The sequence below is a fragment of the Bidens hawaiensis genome, unplaced genomic scaffold (genome assembly GCF_021521415.1).
Source record: "Bidens hawaiensis isolate Kalapana, Puna unplaced genomic scaffold, B.hawaiensis_p1.1 tig00000978_1, whole genome shotgun sequence".
In the NCBI taxonomy this organism is placed as follows: Eukaryota; Viridiplantae; Streptophyta; class Magnoliopsida; order Asterales; family Asteraceae; genus Bidens; species Bidens hawaiensis.
The window spans coordinates 1088688-1105864 of NW_027491058.1; the positions used below are offsets into that span (position 1 = coordinate 1088688).

A 17177-nucleotide genomic window follows, 5' to 3' on the forward strand; every position below is an offset into this window, starting at 1 on the left:
TGACACGTGGAATAAACTAAACACAATAATAGAATCAAATTCCACTGTTGGATTATGCCAAGTGTCGCCAGATCTTAGCAAGTAAATCCTATCACGCAGTCGACTTCACGTAGAAATTTCAATCTTCATATTAATGTACAACTTTTAGATGCTGATATTCTTATGATCAACAAATTAAAATGCGAAATAGCATCATTGCTCAGTACCTGTTCTCTTTATCCCTTTTGATATTACTACTATCAGAATGTGGTGGTGCACTAGATACAGTCTATGCAAATCAAGTATTCAAAGATGGTGAAACCATTGTTTCTTCTGGGAGTACGTTCGAACTGGGATTCTTTAGCACCCGAATGTCCAAGAACCGATACTTGGGGATATGGTACAAAAAGATATCACTCTGTACTGTTGTTTGGGTTGCTAACAGGGACACACCCATTACCCACAACTCGGGTATGTTCAAGCTTAGTAGTGATGGAAACCTGGAGATTCTGAGTGGCAGCAATACCATGGTTTGGTCATCCGAATCAACGGTATCTCGGGGCAGTAATAGTTCAGTGTTGCGGCTTCTGGATTCTGGAAATCTGGTTGTGTCTGAGATGGATAATTACAAAAATATTATTTGGCAAAGTTTTGATCATCCTGGAGACACGCTTCTGCCCGGAATGAAAATCCGGAAGGACTTGATAACAGGAATAGGGCCAACGATGGAATGGAATTCTTGGAAGAGTCCTGATGATCCATCTACGGGTGTGTATACAAATATATTAGACACTAATGGATATCCGCAAATAATCGGGTTGCGGGGTCAAGTTGTAATATCAAGACTTGGACCATGGAATGGTCTCGGGTATAGTGGCCTTCCTATTGATAAAGAAAATCCAATCTACAACGCCGAGTTTGTTGTTAATGAGAGGGAAATATATTGTTCGTATGAGCTTAAAAGTTTGGTTGTTCAACGGATAATTTTAACATCGGATGGCCGGACACGCATGATGCATTGGATCGAGCGAACCCAAGAGTGGATTGTGTATGGAGATCTTAAAGTAGATAATTGTGATCGTTTTGGGTTATGTGGTCCTTATGGAAGCTGCAGCATTAACAAGCGTCCGCCGTGCACTTGTTTGCCAGGTTTTGAACCAACAAATCCAGAAGAATGGGATGTATCTGATTGGTCAAGTGGGTGTAAACGCAAGACACATTTGAATTGTGGAGTCTTGAGCGCGGATGGGTTTCGCAAGATTAACAGAGTCAAATTACCTGATACACGAAGGGCGTGGTATAATGTGAGCATGACCCTTGAAGAATGTGAAATGGCTTGCAGAGTGAAATGTAATTGTACTGCTTATGCAAATCTATACATTAGTGACGGGGGAAGTGGATGCTTGCTTTGGTTTGATGAGATGATGGATATACGAGAGTATGATGCAGATCACAATATTTACATAAAATTGGCTGCCTCTGAGTTAGCAGGTACACATATATCTTCATTACATTTGCTCACTGTCTACTAAAACTAGTAGTTGACTGTTATTGTTTGCCAATGGAAGGTCACCAGTTGAATTCCAACAAAAGGAAAAGAGATGTCACCAGAGTGTTATTACTTTTATTAGCTGCGCTGCTTATATGTGCGGTAGCTTATGCCTGTAGAAAGAGAAGTAAAAGGCTTCAGAGGAAATATCAAGGTAACCCAAATGAGCCATTTATGCATGTTTATAACACAATGGATATGAATTTTAGGATTAAAGTAGTGTTTATATTTTTTCGTTAGGGGACATTGGATATGCCCTTGATAAAAAGAATTCAAGCGTTCAGACACAACTTCTTGGGGATATACCATTTATTTGCCTATATAAAGTAACAAAGGCCACAAATAACTTCAACGTGTCCAATAAGATTGGGGAAGGTGGCTTTGGTTCCGTTTACAAGGTAATTAGCTGATTGTTCTCTTATCAAATGCTTAATGTACGAAAATTGCGCTGAAACATGTAAGTTGAATTTAATCAATCTGTTAGGGTGTTTTGGAAGACAGACAAGAAGTGGCTGTGAAACGATTGTCAAACACATCTCAGCAAGGGATTGAAGAATTCAAGAATGAACTCATCTCTATTTCTAAGCTTCAACATAGGAACCTTGTGAAGCTTCTGGGATACTGCATTCATGGAAATGAAATGATTTTAATTTATGAGTACATGGTCAACAAAAGCTTGGACTCAATTATATTTGGTATGAACCGATTTATTTGTAGCATTTCTTACCAGATTGGCACATTGTAGAACACAAATCAAGTAATGTTTAAAATTACCAGATGAAACAAGAAGTGCAATTCTTGATTGGCCTCAACGCTTTCGTATCATACATGGAATGGCTCGTGGTGTTCTTTATCTACATCAAGATTCCCGCCTTCAAATTATCCATAGAGATCTCAAGGCAGGAAATATATTGTTGGACGGCGACATGAATCCAAAGATATCAGATTTTGGCCTTGCGAGAAAATTTGTAGGCCATGATAACATCGCCAAGACACGGAAAGTGGTTGGGACATAGTAAGAACCTACAAAATGTGATCCAATATATTTATTTTAAAATGTTTCAAAGCAAAGAGAAAATGAAACTAATATATGTTTTTATTTTTGTTATCTACTATGCTTCAGTGGTTATATTTCTCCCGAGTATGCAGTGCACGGACGTTTCTCGGTAAAGTCAGATGTATATAGTTTTGGTGTTTTGGTGTTAGAGATAGTCAGTGGGAAGAAAAACAGAGAATTCTCTCATGAAGACCACAGTGACAACCTTCTTGGACATGTAAGTTAATCAGCCAGACTTCTTTTTTGTTTTTGAACGGAATTTGCTGGACTTAATCCCACTATCATTATCATTGCTTCTTTTAAACTACACCTTTTAATTGTATAATAGAATATAAATTCTGCTCTGATGTAGGCATGGAGACTTTATAAACAAGGCAGGTCTATTGAACTTATGAGTGAATCTTTACGTGCCTCGTGTGTGGTCCATGAAGTATTACGATCGATACACGTGGCACTATTATGCGTGCAACATCATGCAAAAGATAGGCCAACAATGTTATCAGTGCTTCTAATGCTTGTCAGTGAATGTGCCTTGCCTCCACCAAAACAACCTGCTTTTTTCACAGAAGAGGAGAGTACCTGTAAACTTGACACTCTTTCCTCATTTGATGACTACACGATAACATTGTTGTATCCACGATAGCTAATGTATGTACCTCCAGTTGCTTCAGTCGTTTCAATCATGGAGAATCTGATTCTTTCGTCCATCAAAAGCAGGAGATCATCAGGTTGGCAGCGCATTAACCAAACCTAAATTATGAATGGGAGTGTTCACTATTTACTATCGACAAGACCAATTAAGATCTTTGTTATGGTCTGGTAGGATATACCTCTAGAGCTAAGTTACCTCATACTCGGCATGTGTAATCATCAAAATGCATAAAATCCCGCATGAAATGTAAGGTTCATCCCTAACACAACTTAAATGGATAGTTCCCCATGCTCTTAATCTATGTGTTCCATTGATGCTTGAAACTGATTGTGTTAAATTGGTCTGTCAGTTACGATGATAGAGAAAATTCTTATTAATAAAGTGCTTACCTTCTCATATGATAGATCATGAATGTACTTGATGAATTTGGTTTATATGCAATGGGACGTGTTTAGCTAATCCCAAAAGTGGGGCTTGTACATGTTTTGCTGATGAGTTATAAAATTTAACTGAAGTGAAAAAGTTGATAGAATATATTTTGGGTATGTTTGGCAAGCATCTTTTAGCAGCTTCTAGGAGCTTTAAGTTACAAGCTTTTAAGAAAAAGCTCATATTTATGGAAAAGTCTTGTTTGGTTTGAGTAGCTTGAAGCTTTTAGGTTATGAGAAAAAGCTTGAAGCTAAAAGCTCCAACTAGTAGCGTTTAGAAAAAACTACAAGCTTTTAGCATTTCAAATTTTACAATTTTGATACTTGAACTGTCATCACTTTTTTGTTAATTTATATCCTAATTTCATATTTAACCCTTATTCAAAACAAACTACCCCCTATGACTTTTTAAAAGGCCATTACTTTTTCACACATTAATATCTCTTTAAACAAATTTCATCATAAAAACGCGCATTTTATTCTCTTTAATTTGAGTATCATATTATTATACTTCTTTAACTTTAAAAAATTATCATATTATGTGATTAATTGTTAGGATCAGCAGTAGTTAATTAGGGTCAGAACGAGTCGATGTCATGTGTAAGATCAAATTAGGGTCTGAACGAGTCGACGCAAAAAGAGCTAATTTAGTTCGCTTCGTGTTGATACAGTTTGAGTCGAAAATGGTCAAGTTAGAATAGGTTTGGGATTAGAACAATGCACCGCACGAGCACCGAACTAGTTTTATTAAAAGCTCCGGGTACTCTGCCAAACACCTAAATATTTATAAAAAGCTACCGCTAACAGCTACCGGCTACAGCTTCTAGCCTCCAGCTTTCAGCTACCGGCTAGCAGTTTCCAGCTACAGCTACTAGCTAGTTTTACCAAACATACCATTTACATCTATTTGATTGGTAAGCTATCCATTTGAAATAACACCAGAGAAAGTGTGATATATCAGAAGGTTAACTCTCCCTATTTGTTGTTGCCTTTTTAAGTTATCATATAAGAAATTAGTTATTAAAAAGTTACCCGATCTCATCCTAAGACCACGTGTTATGGGCTAACAACCCTAGCCACCTCACTCATAAATGGCGTCAAACACCAAAACGCGCATGTTAAAGAAAGGCGTCAAACAGGAGGTGCCACCCCCTTAACGTTTGTTAGACAGAATTTTGGTGGGGTCTATGTAAACTCAAACCATTCGTCAATTTTCTTTTACTTAATTTTTATTTAGTAACCCAACATGATATTGGGAAAAAACGACCACCTAGTCACAAACGGCAAACAAAAATTGCGGAATTAGTCTTCGTTTGGCTAAACTTTTTCCCGACCCGAATGAACCAATGAGGATGCAAACAAATAGGGTATTTAAAAGTAAATAGGACACAATAATTTTAGCGTGGAAAACCTCTCAAGGCGGGAGTAAAAACCACAGGACTACTAGAGCCGCTTCAAATCCACTATCACCAATAATAGCAATACAAAGTCTTCTCTATGTAAAACTAGAGGCATACACAAATCATCATATACTTGGAACAAACAATCTTCAAATATATGGAATCAAACTACAAAAGATTAAACGAGTAAAATGTATCACCAACGAGAGAATAAGTCAATCTCTGGAACGTCTCTTATCTTCACAAAACACCAAAAACTTGGAGCACCAAAATTAATCTCTTTTATCTTCTTCTCAGTTTGTCGACAGAGAAGGAATGCACAAAATCAGTCTCTGGATACTTTCTTTTTGACGACAACCATAATAATAATACACCAAAGGTTTTCTATTAATACTTGCTTTGATATCGGCTTGAATACAAGAAAACAAACCCCAATAATCTTTCTTTTATATTCTCTCGTGGACCGAAGCCCAACTCAAAGCCACCACTCCAACATTAGTGGACATGTTGGCCCAAACCAAAACACAAATATAATTTTGTGTGTACTGTGCATTCGTGAACAAAAAAAGTAACATATTTTGTTCTCTTCCTTTTATTATTAAAACAATAATAATGATAAAACCCCATGAACGATTAATTTTTTGGCTTTCACATGGGCAAAAATACCCCAACAAATCTCCCCCTTTTTTGTTTATGATAAATAACTCACCACCCCAGCGAGTTCAGCTTCTCCCTTGCCAAAGATTTGGTTAACATATCGAAACATTTATCATTGGTGTGAACATTATCAAGTTCAAACAACTTGTCTTTAATAGCATCTCTAATTCAATAATACCTCACATCAATATGTTTTGTTCTCTTACGAAACATGAAATTCTTAGCAAGGTGAATAGCACTTGATTATCACAAACAACCACATAACGATGTCGCATAAAGCCAAGCTCTTGCATAAATCTTTTCAACCACAATAATTCTTTACATGCTTCTTTTGTTGCCATAAACTCTGCCTCGGTAGTAGACAAAGCAACACACTTTTGCAGTCTTGACTGCCATGACACGGCTCCCCCTGCAAATAGCATCAAATATCCATAAGTGGATTTCATTTTGTCCAGATTTTCTGCCATATCAGAATCCGTGTAACCAACAAGCATCGGCTCCTCATTTCCAAATGTCATACCCAATTTGGAAGTACCTCGTAAATATATAAAGATCCACTTAACTGCTTCCGAATGCTTCTTACCCGGATTTGACAAGAACCGACTAACAACACCTACTGCATGGGCAATATCAGGTCGTGTACATACCATTGCATACATCAAGCTTCCAAGCGCTAATGCATATGGAACACCGTCCATCTCTTCAATCTCTTTATCAGAAGTAGGGCAATCTTTTTCAGTTAACTTAAAGTTGGGAGTAAGAGGTGTACTAACCACATTAACTTTAGACATCTTGAATCTGCTAAGCACCTTTTCAATGTATTGCTTTTGTGACATGTGCAACTTCTTTGAAGCTCTATCTCTAGCAATCCGAATGCCTAGAATATTTTTAACTGGCCCCAAGTCTTTCATAGAAAACGACTTGCTTAATTCTTTATTCAACTGGACAATTCTTTCCTCATTTTTTCCAGCAATCAACATATCATCAACATAAAGCAATAATATGATGAAATCATCACCACCAAACCTCTTAAAGAAAACACAGTAATCAGACGCAATTTTTCGGTTGCCTTGCTTCCCCATAACTGGCTCAAATTTCTTGTACCACTGTCTCGGTGCTTGCTTCAACCCATAGAGACTTTTCTGAAGTTTACAAACATAATCTTCTTTGCCTTTAACATGAAAACCTTCAGGTTTCTCCATATAGATTTCTTTATCCAGATCACCATGAAGGAATTATGTCTTGACATCCATTTGCTCAACCTTAAGATCAAGACTAGCAGCTAAACCAAGGATCACCCTAATGGAACTCATCTTCACAACTGGAGAGAAAATCTCATCAAAATCAATACTCTTTCTTTGACTGAACCCTTTGACCACCAATCTTGCCTTATACCTAGGTCGTGAGGTATGCTCTTCAATCTTCACTTTGTAGACTCACTTGTTCTTCAAAGCTCTTTTGCCCTTATGCAACTTCACCAACTCAAAGGTATTGTTCTCATACAAGGAATTCATCTCATCTTGCATGGATTCAACCCTCTCTCTCTCTTATACTTATCTTCCATGGCCTCTTTGTAATACTTGGGTTCTCCCCAATCAATGATCAGTAAGACGTACTTACTATTAGAATAACGAGTCGAAGGTTGACGATCTCTTGTAGACCGCTTGAGTGGGACAAATGCAGGCATATCTATTGGTAACTTGTGATCAGTAAGACGTACTCACTATTAGAATAACGAGTCGAAGATTGACGATCTCTTGTGGACCGCTTGAGTGGTACAAATGCAGGCATATCTATTGGTAACTTGGGATGAATATCCTCATCTAACTCTACCTGCTCTTGATTATCAACATTATCGGTACCATGTTGTTCGTCATTTTGAATATCATCTACATGATGTGACTCAGTATGTTGAGTAGTAATAAGATCCAAATCAATGAGATCATTAGTGTACTCAGGAACTACCTTCGTCTTCTCAATATCTTTCAAACTCTCATCTTCCACAAATACAACATCACGACTTCTTACAAGCTTCTTTAAAACCGAATCATATAGCCCGTATCCAAACTCATCTTGCCCATAACCAAGGAATATACAGTGTCTAGACTTCACATCAATCTTTGATCTTTCATCTTTAGGAATATGCACAAATGCTTTGCATCTAAAGACCCGCAAATGATGATACGAAACATCTTTGCCACTCCAAACCATGTCTGGAACATCATTATGCAAAGAAAAACAAGGAGTAAGATTAATAACATGTACCGCTGTATTTAAAGCTTCTACCCAAGGCAATCCTGGATGTGAGAGCAAATACTTAAACCTTTCAACCAAAGTTCTGTTTATCCGTTCTGCTAAACCATTCAACTGTGGTGTCTTAGGAGGTGGCATTTTGGTGTCGAATACCTTTCTCTCTACAATAAGCATTGAAAGGACTAATATATTCACCTCTGTTGTCTGTACGAATACACTTGAGCTTCTTCCCAGTTTGTCTCTCAACTAGGGCATGAAACTGCTTAAACACATCAAATACTTGATCTTTAGACTTTAAAGTATAAACTCATACCTTCCGCGAATGATCGTCCATAAACGACAAAATATAAGCAACCCCCAAGTGTTCTAGTCTTCATAGGAACACATACATCTGAATGAACCAAGTCAAGTATACTTTCTTTTCTATGAGGCGGGTGATTATGAAAAGAAACTATCTTTTGCTTACCATTCATACAATGAGAACACTTCTTCAAATGAGCATCTTTCACACCGGACAATGCATCTTTCTTCAATAAAATAAACAGTCCTAATTATTACTGTAATTACAACAATGGCGGCCATTCTTCAACAAACGAGCTTCAGTTTCCTTCAGAAAACATATCTTCCAGATATTCAACATATTCTGCTTTAGGAGGATGGGGCAGTGGTGGTGGTGGTGTTTACAGGAGCGGTGAGCCACGGTTAGCTGTCGATGTGATTGATCCCCGTGATGAATTTGAGCCCATAAACTTTCCAGATGAGTATGAAGATATGAGGCTAGACATTGACGACATGGGCTATGAGGTTTCATTACTACTTATTTACTTTCATGATCTTATTTTACGGTCTGCATGACTATGTCGAATGCGCCAGCTCATCATTCCCGTATTGACATTCTTAAGTTAAATTTTGTGATGATTTACTACAGGAGTTGCTTGCTCTTGAAGAAAGTATGGGGTATGTGAGCAGTGGCTTGTCTGAGGATGGGATGGCTAAATGCTTAAGGGAAAAAGTATATTATTCTATGGATCAAAATCATGATACTTGTCCTATATGCCTTGTAAGTTATAAACTTATTATTATTATTATTATTATTATTAATTGTTATATTAATGATTGTTATTGTAATAATAAAAAACAGGAAGAGTACAAGAATGGTGAAGAGATTGGAAGAATGGAAAAATGTGGGCATGAGTATTATGTGGATTGCATTAAGAAGTGGGTGGTGATGAAGAAAGTTTGCCCTGTCTGCAAATCTGAATGCTAAAACACATTATTATTATTATTCCCTTCTTTCGATTTCTTGTAGATATGAAGTATATAATTCTTGTGAACCATATCACCTTTAGAGTTGTTTCACACAAGCTTTTGGTGATACCTGAATATATTGTTGGTTGATATGATTTAAGAAAAAAAAGAAAAACATGAATGAAAGTTATGACTAAAGTAAAAAACAAAAAATTGTAGATTTGAATTGAATGATGTGGAATTTATTATGCTCATTAGAATCCAATCTATTGAATTTATTACAACTTATTTGAAATTGTCACTTAGGATGGAGGATTTAGTAATTGTATTTTCTTGCATAGTATATTTTCCTGGATATGATTTTGATGTGTTCAAAGAAAACTTGATATTTCGTGGTGCGTTTATTCAGAAGATCTTGACTGTGATGATGAATTGCAAACAAAGAGCGTTTGAAAATTATGAATTTCGTGAAATAATTACTTATCTCGGCTATGAATCTATGACAATGATACAAAATAAATGAATCTACATCATGAATTAATTTTCTATACTTGGTTTGTGCACCACGGGCACTCGAATAATTATAGTACATACATGATTGCTAATGTTTTCAAAGTTGTGTTAGTTAAATATTAAAAACGCTAGTAGGAGGTAATCACTGTGACCCTACCTAATGTTACATACGAACGATATGTTCTAAAAAAGTGTGCCTAAGGAGGGATGAAAAACAAAGAAGACGTGGTCACATTCGATGAGGAAAGTGCGCCTAAGGAGCTAGAAAAACAAGGAGATGTGGAGGACACATTTGGTGAGTGCAAATGCAAGCTACTATGCTTTCAACTGGTTGTATGCATCGCATGTTTTCTTTCGTTCACGTGTTTTCTTTGTTTTTCATCACATGTTCTTTGTTATTCTTTTTCGTCTTTGGTGTTTTTGGTCAATGAAGGTTTGAGCAAGTAAAGTGAGAAAGTTCATTGCTGTTGCATTTCCTGCTTTTATATCTAACATTTTAATACAAACCAACTTATAAATTACCGATATACCGACAAACACATGAAATGATATTAATCTCAAAACACAATAGAAGAAACATAACAAAAATGTTAAATCATTCACAATCATCATTTTACTTTCCTTTCGTACAGAAGCAACAACATAAGAGTATTCATTCCACAAATTTTAAAGACTTCCTTTACATTTTCCTAGTTACTTGGTTTAAAATTCGTGTCACGTTGCTGCCTGATTATTATAACAGATCGATAAAGAGACCGTGTTATACTGATTTAGAAACAAAACATTTTCTAACAGATCTTGGACATAAATTTACTTTTCAATAAAGCTGGCGTCTTCTCTCATGCCACCATCTCCACCTGCAGAGTTAAAAAAAAGTACAAAAATAAAGTCATTTCTTTGCAGTGAAAATTTTACAACTCATATGTAAACATTGATTTTGTAATGAAGGGATGCATACCAAAAGAAATCCCATCTTGGTCCAACTTTGGACATTCGGTTTTCGCCATACGGGTAGTCCGTCTCGGCCCTCCTCGTGTTCCTATAGGCACAACATCCGATGCAATATATGCCGATTAGAAGGAGTATCATGACAACATTGAGAACCGAGAGCTTTCGCCAGTCCCTTCTTATGTCCTCCATCACTCCAGCTTTGCATGAGTCACACTCGTAGCATAATGTGCTCGGATCGTTGCTCCATTTATAGCAATCTATGTCTTGAGCCATCATCGACATCTCATAGTTGCATTCACTAGGCGGTTTGCAACATCCTGACTGAAAAAAGAGTATCAAGTACCAACACTTTATGAGTTATAGTTGATCTATATCACTACTATAGAAAAACATTTTTAAATAATCACTTTAGTAAAAAAAAAAAAATCCAAGATTATATCACTCTTTGTAATTAGTTGTATAACTAATAATATTTGACCTGAATTGGAGACATGTCCTTGGTCAAATAGTCAACAGGAGACCACATAACAATATCTCTACAAGTCTTTGACCCCAAAATACAACTCCTAACAGTCATCCAATACTTTGGGTCTTCAACTCTTTTCCTTAGCCACGGTGAATAATCCTCCACCCTATACTCGTTGTACAACCTCCCCGAAACCGCCGTTCCACCGCCCGCTCCAGTCACTACGAACCCGAAAATAGTGACAACCATCAAGGCTGCTATCAACATCAACATGACCACCAAGTACAACCACAAGGCCCATGCCAAGTGGAAGCATGCACCGATGAACCCGACCAACGACACGATTAGTATTATGAACCCGATGACGAGGAGCGGTGTTTGGAGGAAGTTTTCGCAGGTGGCGCTGCTTCTTGCCATCCATAAGGCACCACCTATGATTGGTATGGAGGCTAATAAGGTGAAGAGGTTTAGTAAACCTATGACAGTGTTACTAAATCTTGACATGTTTGGTTTCCTTAATAATATCTTTCTCTAAAGTGTGGGATAATAATAATAAGTGTTGTGTTTTGGTTTTAGAAAGATATCATATATATGTGAACTCTTAGTATTATGCAAATGTTTGGTTTCATATTTTCTTTTTCATGCAATTTGGTAAGAAGGAATTTTATGAAAAGATGGGTTGAAGTGACGTGGCATTTTGTGTTTTAATTTTGTATAGAGTATAATTAATTGGCACCTTGATAATATGGTTGTCAAGATTACTAGGTGATAGAATAAGCAATTGTTAAAAAGTTGGTTTTAAACTTTTAAGTGTTATTGGATGAGTAATGATTTTTTGAACTACCAAACTTATAAATGGGTTATTTATTTGAGTAAACAATGTTTTTAAAAAAAAAGTAATTCGATCTTTTAATTATTTTTATAATTACAATGAAGTGCATATTATATTAAGGATACAAAATTAAAATTACTTGTTTTAGTGAGTAATAAAATAGAAAATGAATAATAAAATAAAATGTAAAAACCATAACTAGGACCTTAATTAGTCAGTAAATAACTTATTTCGTTAATTTGAATATTAAATGTTGACAATGACCGTAACGTTTTTTATCGATGAAAATTTAATAGAACCTTAACTATTGAGGTCGTCATAAGTTCTTTTTATCGATCAAAACTTAATAGACAAACTCATATTTCTCTTTAAAAAGCTCTTAGATTTTGTAAAAAGAAAAAAAATGGTGAATTTAGATAACGAAAAATATTAGAAATGTCATGTTTAATCAAACGTGAGGGGATGAAACTAGTAAGAATATATACTCTAAATTAATGGTTTTGGAGAGAGACAGAAAATGGTACACAAAAACACTATATAGTTTAGTGTGGCCAGAAATTTGATATTCCATGTTATCCTCTACACATATTAAGGGAAATGCTTTTATTCCTCATGCCAAATCTTCAAGTTTCACATCATGTTGAAATTAGAATATATCATAAGAATAAAAATTATGTTCATCGAATTAAACTGGTTAACGATGTTTTTATTTTAGTTTAAAACTGGTTCGGTTTTAACTTGACTATGGATAGTGCATGTATAAACCTAAAATAACACTAAAGAAATTTTAAAAAGTCGAACTACCTTAGTTTCGGTTTTAAATCAGAAAGTATTGAACAACTATTTGTTTTAAATTTTTATGTACTAACAAATCAATCAAAATAAGGTTAAAAGATAGTGTTTTATAATTTATGTATAGTGTTAGCTTTGCCTAGAAAATAACAAATAAAACAAACAGAACAATAAACCCGAAGAGTATAAGTTCTAAGTCCAGTACCTTAAGGAAGGAATATATTGGGGGCAACTTGGTGAAACTATTAAATAATTTGTCTTTTATCCATAGGACCTATTTTGCTTCTTTAGTAAGTTTATATATATTTTTTAACGGCAATTAGGAAGTGTTTTACACATGATATTTTATTGGTTAAAGTTAGGATGTTTACATTGTAAATAATAGTTTAAAAAAAAAAAAAGCCTCCGTTGAATTTTTCTTTTATATATATGATTTCATTATTTTTTTAAGACATAATTATAAATTTTGTTTGTTAAACATATGTAATTTATGGAGCATGTCCTTTAAAAAGTTTATTTGCAGCCGATATTCTTCACATGATATATTTGTTTGATTTTCGTCCTTTTAACCAACTGACATTCAAAAACCTCGTTAAGTCTTGGCATGTCAGGGCATTTAATTCTTTTTATGCATACTATTTAAGTATTTATAATTAAAAAACAAATCAAATATCTTATTAGAAAAAGAAACTAAATAAATTATGTTAAACAAAAACCCCGTTAAGTCTTGGCGTGTTTGGATATAACCGAGTTTTTGGATGACAGTTAGTGTAAAGGACAAAAAGCGAATGTATTTTGTCATATCAAGGATATCACTCGCAAATAAACTTTTTAAAGAACCTTATCCATAAATCACATATATTTAAAGAACAAAATTTGTAATTCTCTCTTTTTTTAATTTAAGTAATTATATGTTTATGAATTGTATTATAAAATGATGTGTCTATACCGATTACAAGATGCGTTTAACATTACCATTCGGAGTTTAATGGTTAATATACCACTTTAGATAAAACAAATAATATAAAGTGTAGCTGAGAGAATTAAACAACAAATAATAATAATATTAGTAGTGCCATGCCGGTAACATAAACATGGTGGAAAAATTATCGAAGTAACAAGCGTGAGAGCAAAAAATATGGAAACTATAAAAGTATCATGAAACCCCTAAAGAGTACGTACCTACATGTTTCCCTATCAACTATAAGCCAAATCAAAATTAAGGTAAGGCAAAGCTGATACTACGGGGAAAAAATTGTAGAAAACGCTAAGTAAAGTAAAGGACGAGTAAAGTTCAAAAATAAATCTACTTTAAAAATCTACAAACTCCTTAAAATGTCTATAACATCCATCATACATTGAAGAGGTAGGTCCCAGCAGAGCCCAGTTGGACCCGCAAGACTCACCTTGAAGAGGGACGTCTGCGCAAAGACCAACTGGTTCCGCAGGACCCACCATGCTCAGAGATGAAAACCTTACGCGCAGTACGCAAGCTGTTCCCGCAGGAAAAGCCTCCCAATGGTGAAGTACCCCGCCTGTTCCCGCAGCTGCGGATACAAGCCATCAGGGAAGGCTACCCGCACTAATAGCAAGGCTACACGCACAAGGCACTAACTCTCAATAATTCAGTAGTCACCTGAAGAAGGAATGAGCAAGGCGGGAATACTCCCGCCCAAATGAGCCAGTCCGTGCGCTTCTGGAAGATCTTTTGTACTATACCTGCCAAGGTATGGACAAAATAGACAAGATCTGACCAAAGCAGCCCATGAACCAATCACAGGGTGACAGCTAACCGACAACAGTACGAGGAGGAGCACGCTCTAGTACAAAATGTCACTATCAGCCGCTGCCTACTCACCAACCCTTGTTGTGGCACGTACATAGCCTGCAGTTGGTGGAAAAGGAATAGTACACAGCCGGCCATGTCACTATCAGCCGCTGCCTACCCACCAACCACCAGCATGGCACGTGCGTAGCCACAGTTGGTAGAAAAGGAATAGTATACAGCTGGCTGTACCTGCTTGGAAACCTACATTCGGCTATAAATACTCCAACACCTTGGAACGGTATGATTATCTCATACATATCTGCTCTAGCTATTTCTCTTAACATACACTTATATTCAGAGCAACCTAGTCTGATTCTCACGCCGGAGGGTGGTCACAAGGAGGTACCCCCCCTTCTCAGTGACGAGCTCACGGTGTCTGTTTTGCAGGTCATCAGAAGAATAACCATCTTTGCCGGACCTAACCCTCGTGGGAAACATCTACTTGACCCTAAGATTATCCGTAATCTGCCGGGGTCACTTAGTGTTTCTTCATTGGCGCCATCCGTGCATAGAAGCTAGAACTAATTCTTCTTCACTTTTTTTCAAAACCTCTGGAAAGATGGTTAAGGTTACTCCGGTGCCAAGGCCAGCGAGTGACCAAGAAACTCCGGTAACCACAACCCCAGCTACTGGGGGGAACACCGGCGAATACACAATTTTTACGAACACTACCCCGGTTACCCAAGCCGGGGCAAGTGCAGTAAACAATCCTTCACTAGATTCACCGATACCCAGTTGGAGAGACAACAGACGAGGCTCCCCCGCCAAACACTTGATCAAGTTAAAGCGTGGGCGGAAGCACGTCAGAAGGAATTCCAAGCTGAGTTGGATGAACGCTTACGTTCACTCCAACAGGCTGACGAATTCGGAAGCACTCGACAACAGCTCAACATGAGCAATGAGTGCGAATACTTGGACGATGATTGGGAGGAGTCCGACAGTGACGCAAACCCTCGTCATAGGGCGAAAGGGAAGCGTAAGGAAACGGACTTCCAACCAAGAAGGAATTTTGGAGAAACCTTCAAACCAAGGAACGCGGGGGGAAACCCACGTGACTTCTCCAAAACCTTTAGACCAACTGTTGCAAATGCGGGAACGTCCAAGTTTGCAAGGGACATTGCGGAAGCAATCGCCCCGAAGAGTGCCAAACAGATGTCCAACATCGGCACTTATGATGGTATATCCGACCCAGACGATCACTTGAACAGATTCATAGCGGGGGCAACCGTCAGCAACTGGACGAAACCCACGTGGTGTTATATGTTCCAGATGACGCTGGTTGGAGCGGCCAGGGCGTGGTTTGATCGTTTACCGGTCCACCACATCTACGATTGGGCAGATTTCCAACACAAGTTCAGCCAGCACTTCAGTCAACAGAGGAAATATACTGAAGAGCAGTGGACGATCCTCAACTGCGTTAGAGAGGAGGATGAATCTTTACTAGACTTCATCACTCGCTTCAACTCGAAGAAGCTGAGTCTGGGCACCATAAGCGAAGATCTTGTCGCGCCGCTTTCATCCAGGGCGCCGAATACCCAGAGCTTATCCGCACGTTGACGGGTAAAGACGGCATGCCATCCACATGGGATGCCATCATGACAGCAGCTAAACGTTTCGCGGAAACGGAAAAGCAACTGGGTAGAGATCTTCCCCAGAACACGAACCTCTACACGCAGAGGACTAGAGAAAACAATGTCCGGACCGCCCGGCACAACAAAAAGAGGAAGCTAGGTATTTGGCAGTCAAGGGTAAACTTTGACACCTCATCCAGCTCTCGCCCTCTAGTAGGCGGAAGGGATAACACGCACCCATCAAGCCGAAAACCCCGGTGGACGCCACTCACCAAAAGCGTCACGGAGATATTTGCCACCAAAAAACTCCCATGGCCAAAAGCTCCAATGATCCGGCAGCGACATAACGCGGATCAGAGCAAATCCTGTGACTTCCACGGGACAAAGGGTCACACCACTGAGGAGTGTACATCCTTGAAGGATATTGTTGAAACATTCGTCAAGGATGGAAGACTTACACACCTTGTGGCATCAATCAAGAATGGAGGGAGGAATGATAACCGATACAAAGGCAACGGACGAAAGCCCGTTGACATCAGCATCCACATGGTTCATAGTAACGTCCGAGAAAGAAAAAGACGAACGACAGAACCATGCGCGTGGAAGGAAGCTGAGGTGCGCTTCCCGCGAGTGCCAGGAGGACCCAGCAAAGAAGGCCCTATCGTCATCAAAAGCCAGCTGGGGCACTACATCACTTCCCGCACTCTTGCTGACAACGGCGCCTCGTCAACGGTTATGTACAGGCAGTTCTTCGACAAGCTAGACGACGAAGACAATGAACGCCTGGAAACGGTCTACGCCTCGATGGAAGGGTTCGACGGCAGCACAAACACCCCCCTGGGTATCCTATCTTTCCCCGTCATTCTCACAAACGGGAAACACTCCCGCACAGAAGACGTGGACTTTGTCGTAATGAGGAAGCCACATCACACGTACGACATTCTCTTCGGGAGAGACGGGATGGCAAGATTCAATGCCGTGGTATCTTCAGTCCATGGCAT

At 38.0% G+C, this 17177-nt stretch overlaps 3 protein-coding genes across 3 annotated transcripts; 2 read left to right on the forward strand and 1 right to left on the reverse strand.

Moving 5' to 3' along the window:
• Positions 1-179: 179 nt before the first annotated feature.
• Positions 180-3591, forward strand: LOC143549332 (G-type lectin S-receptor-like serine/threonine-protein kinase At4g27290). Its single transcript, XM_077040246.1, has 7 exons — positions 180-1470; positions 1548-1682; positions 1769-1926; positions 2013-2223; positions 2306-2543; positions 2652-2802; positions 2938-3591. The coding sequence occupies exons 1-7, from the start codon at positions 180-182 to the stop codon at positions 3226-3228; spliced, it is 2475 nt and encodes an 824-aa protein (XP_076896361.1). The 3' UTR covers positions 3229-3591.
• Positions 3592-8370: 4779 nt separating this feature from the next.
• LOC143549342 (putative E3 ubiquitin-protein ligase HIP1) lies at positions 8371-9367 on the forward strand. The gene is made up of 4 exons (XM_077040253.1): positions 8371-8384; positions 8521-8779; positions 8904-9035; positions 9117-9367. Exons 1-4 carry the CDS (start codon positions 8371-8373, stop codon positions 9240-9242), a joined length of 531 nt encoding a protein of 176 aa, XP_076896368.1. The 3' UTR covers positions 9243-9367.
• A 959-nt stretch (positions 9368-10326) lies between these two features.
• Positions 10327-11697, reverse strand: LOC143549758 (tetraspanin-6-like). Its single transcript, XM_077040582.1, has 3 exons — positions 11166-11697; positions 10695-11008; positions 10327-10593 (listed from the first exon to the last, which is right to left on the reverse strand). Exons 1-3 carry the CDS (start codon positions 11655-11657, stop codon positions 10554-10556), a joined length of 846 nt encoding a protein of 281 aa, XP_076896697.1. The 5' UTR covers positions 11658-11697; the 3' UTR covers positions 10327-10553.
• Between the last annotated feature and the right edge of the window lie 5480 nt (positions 11698-17177).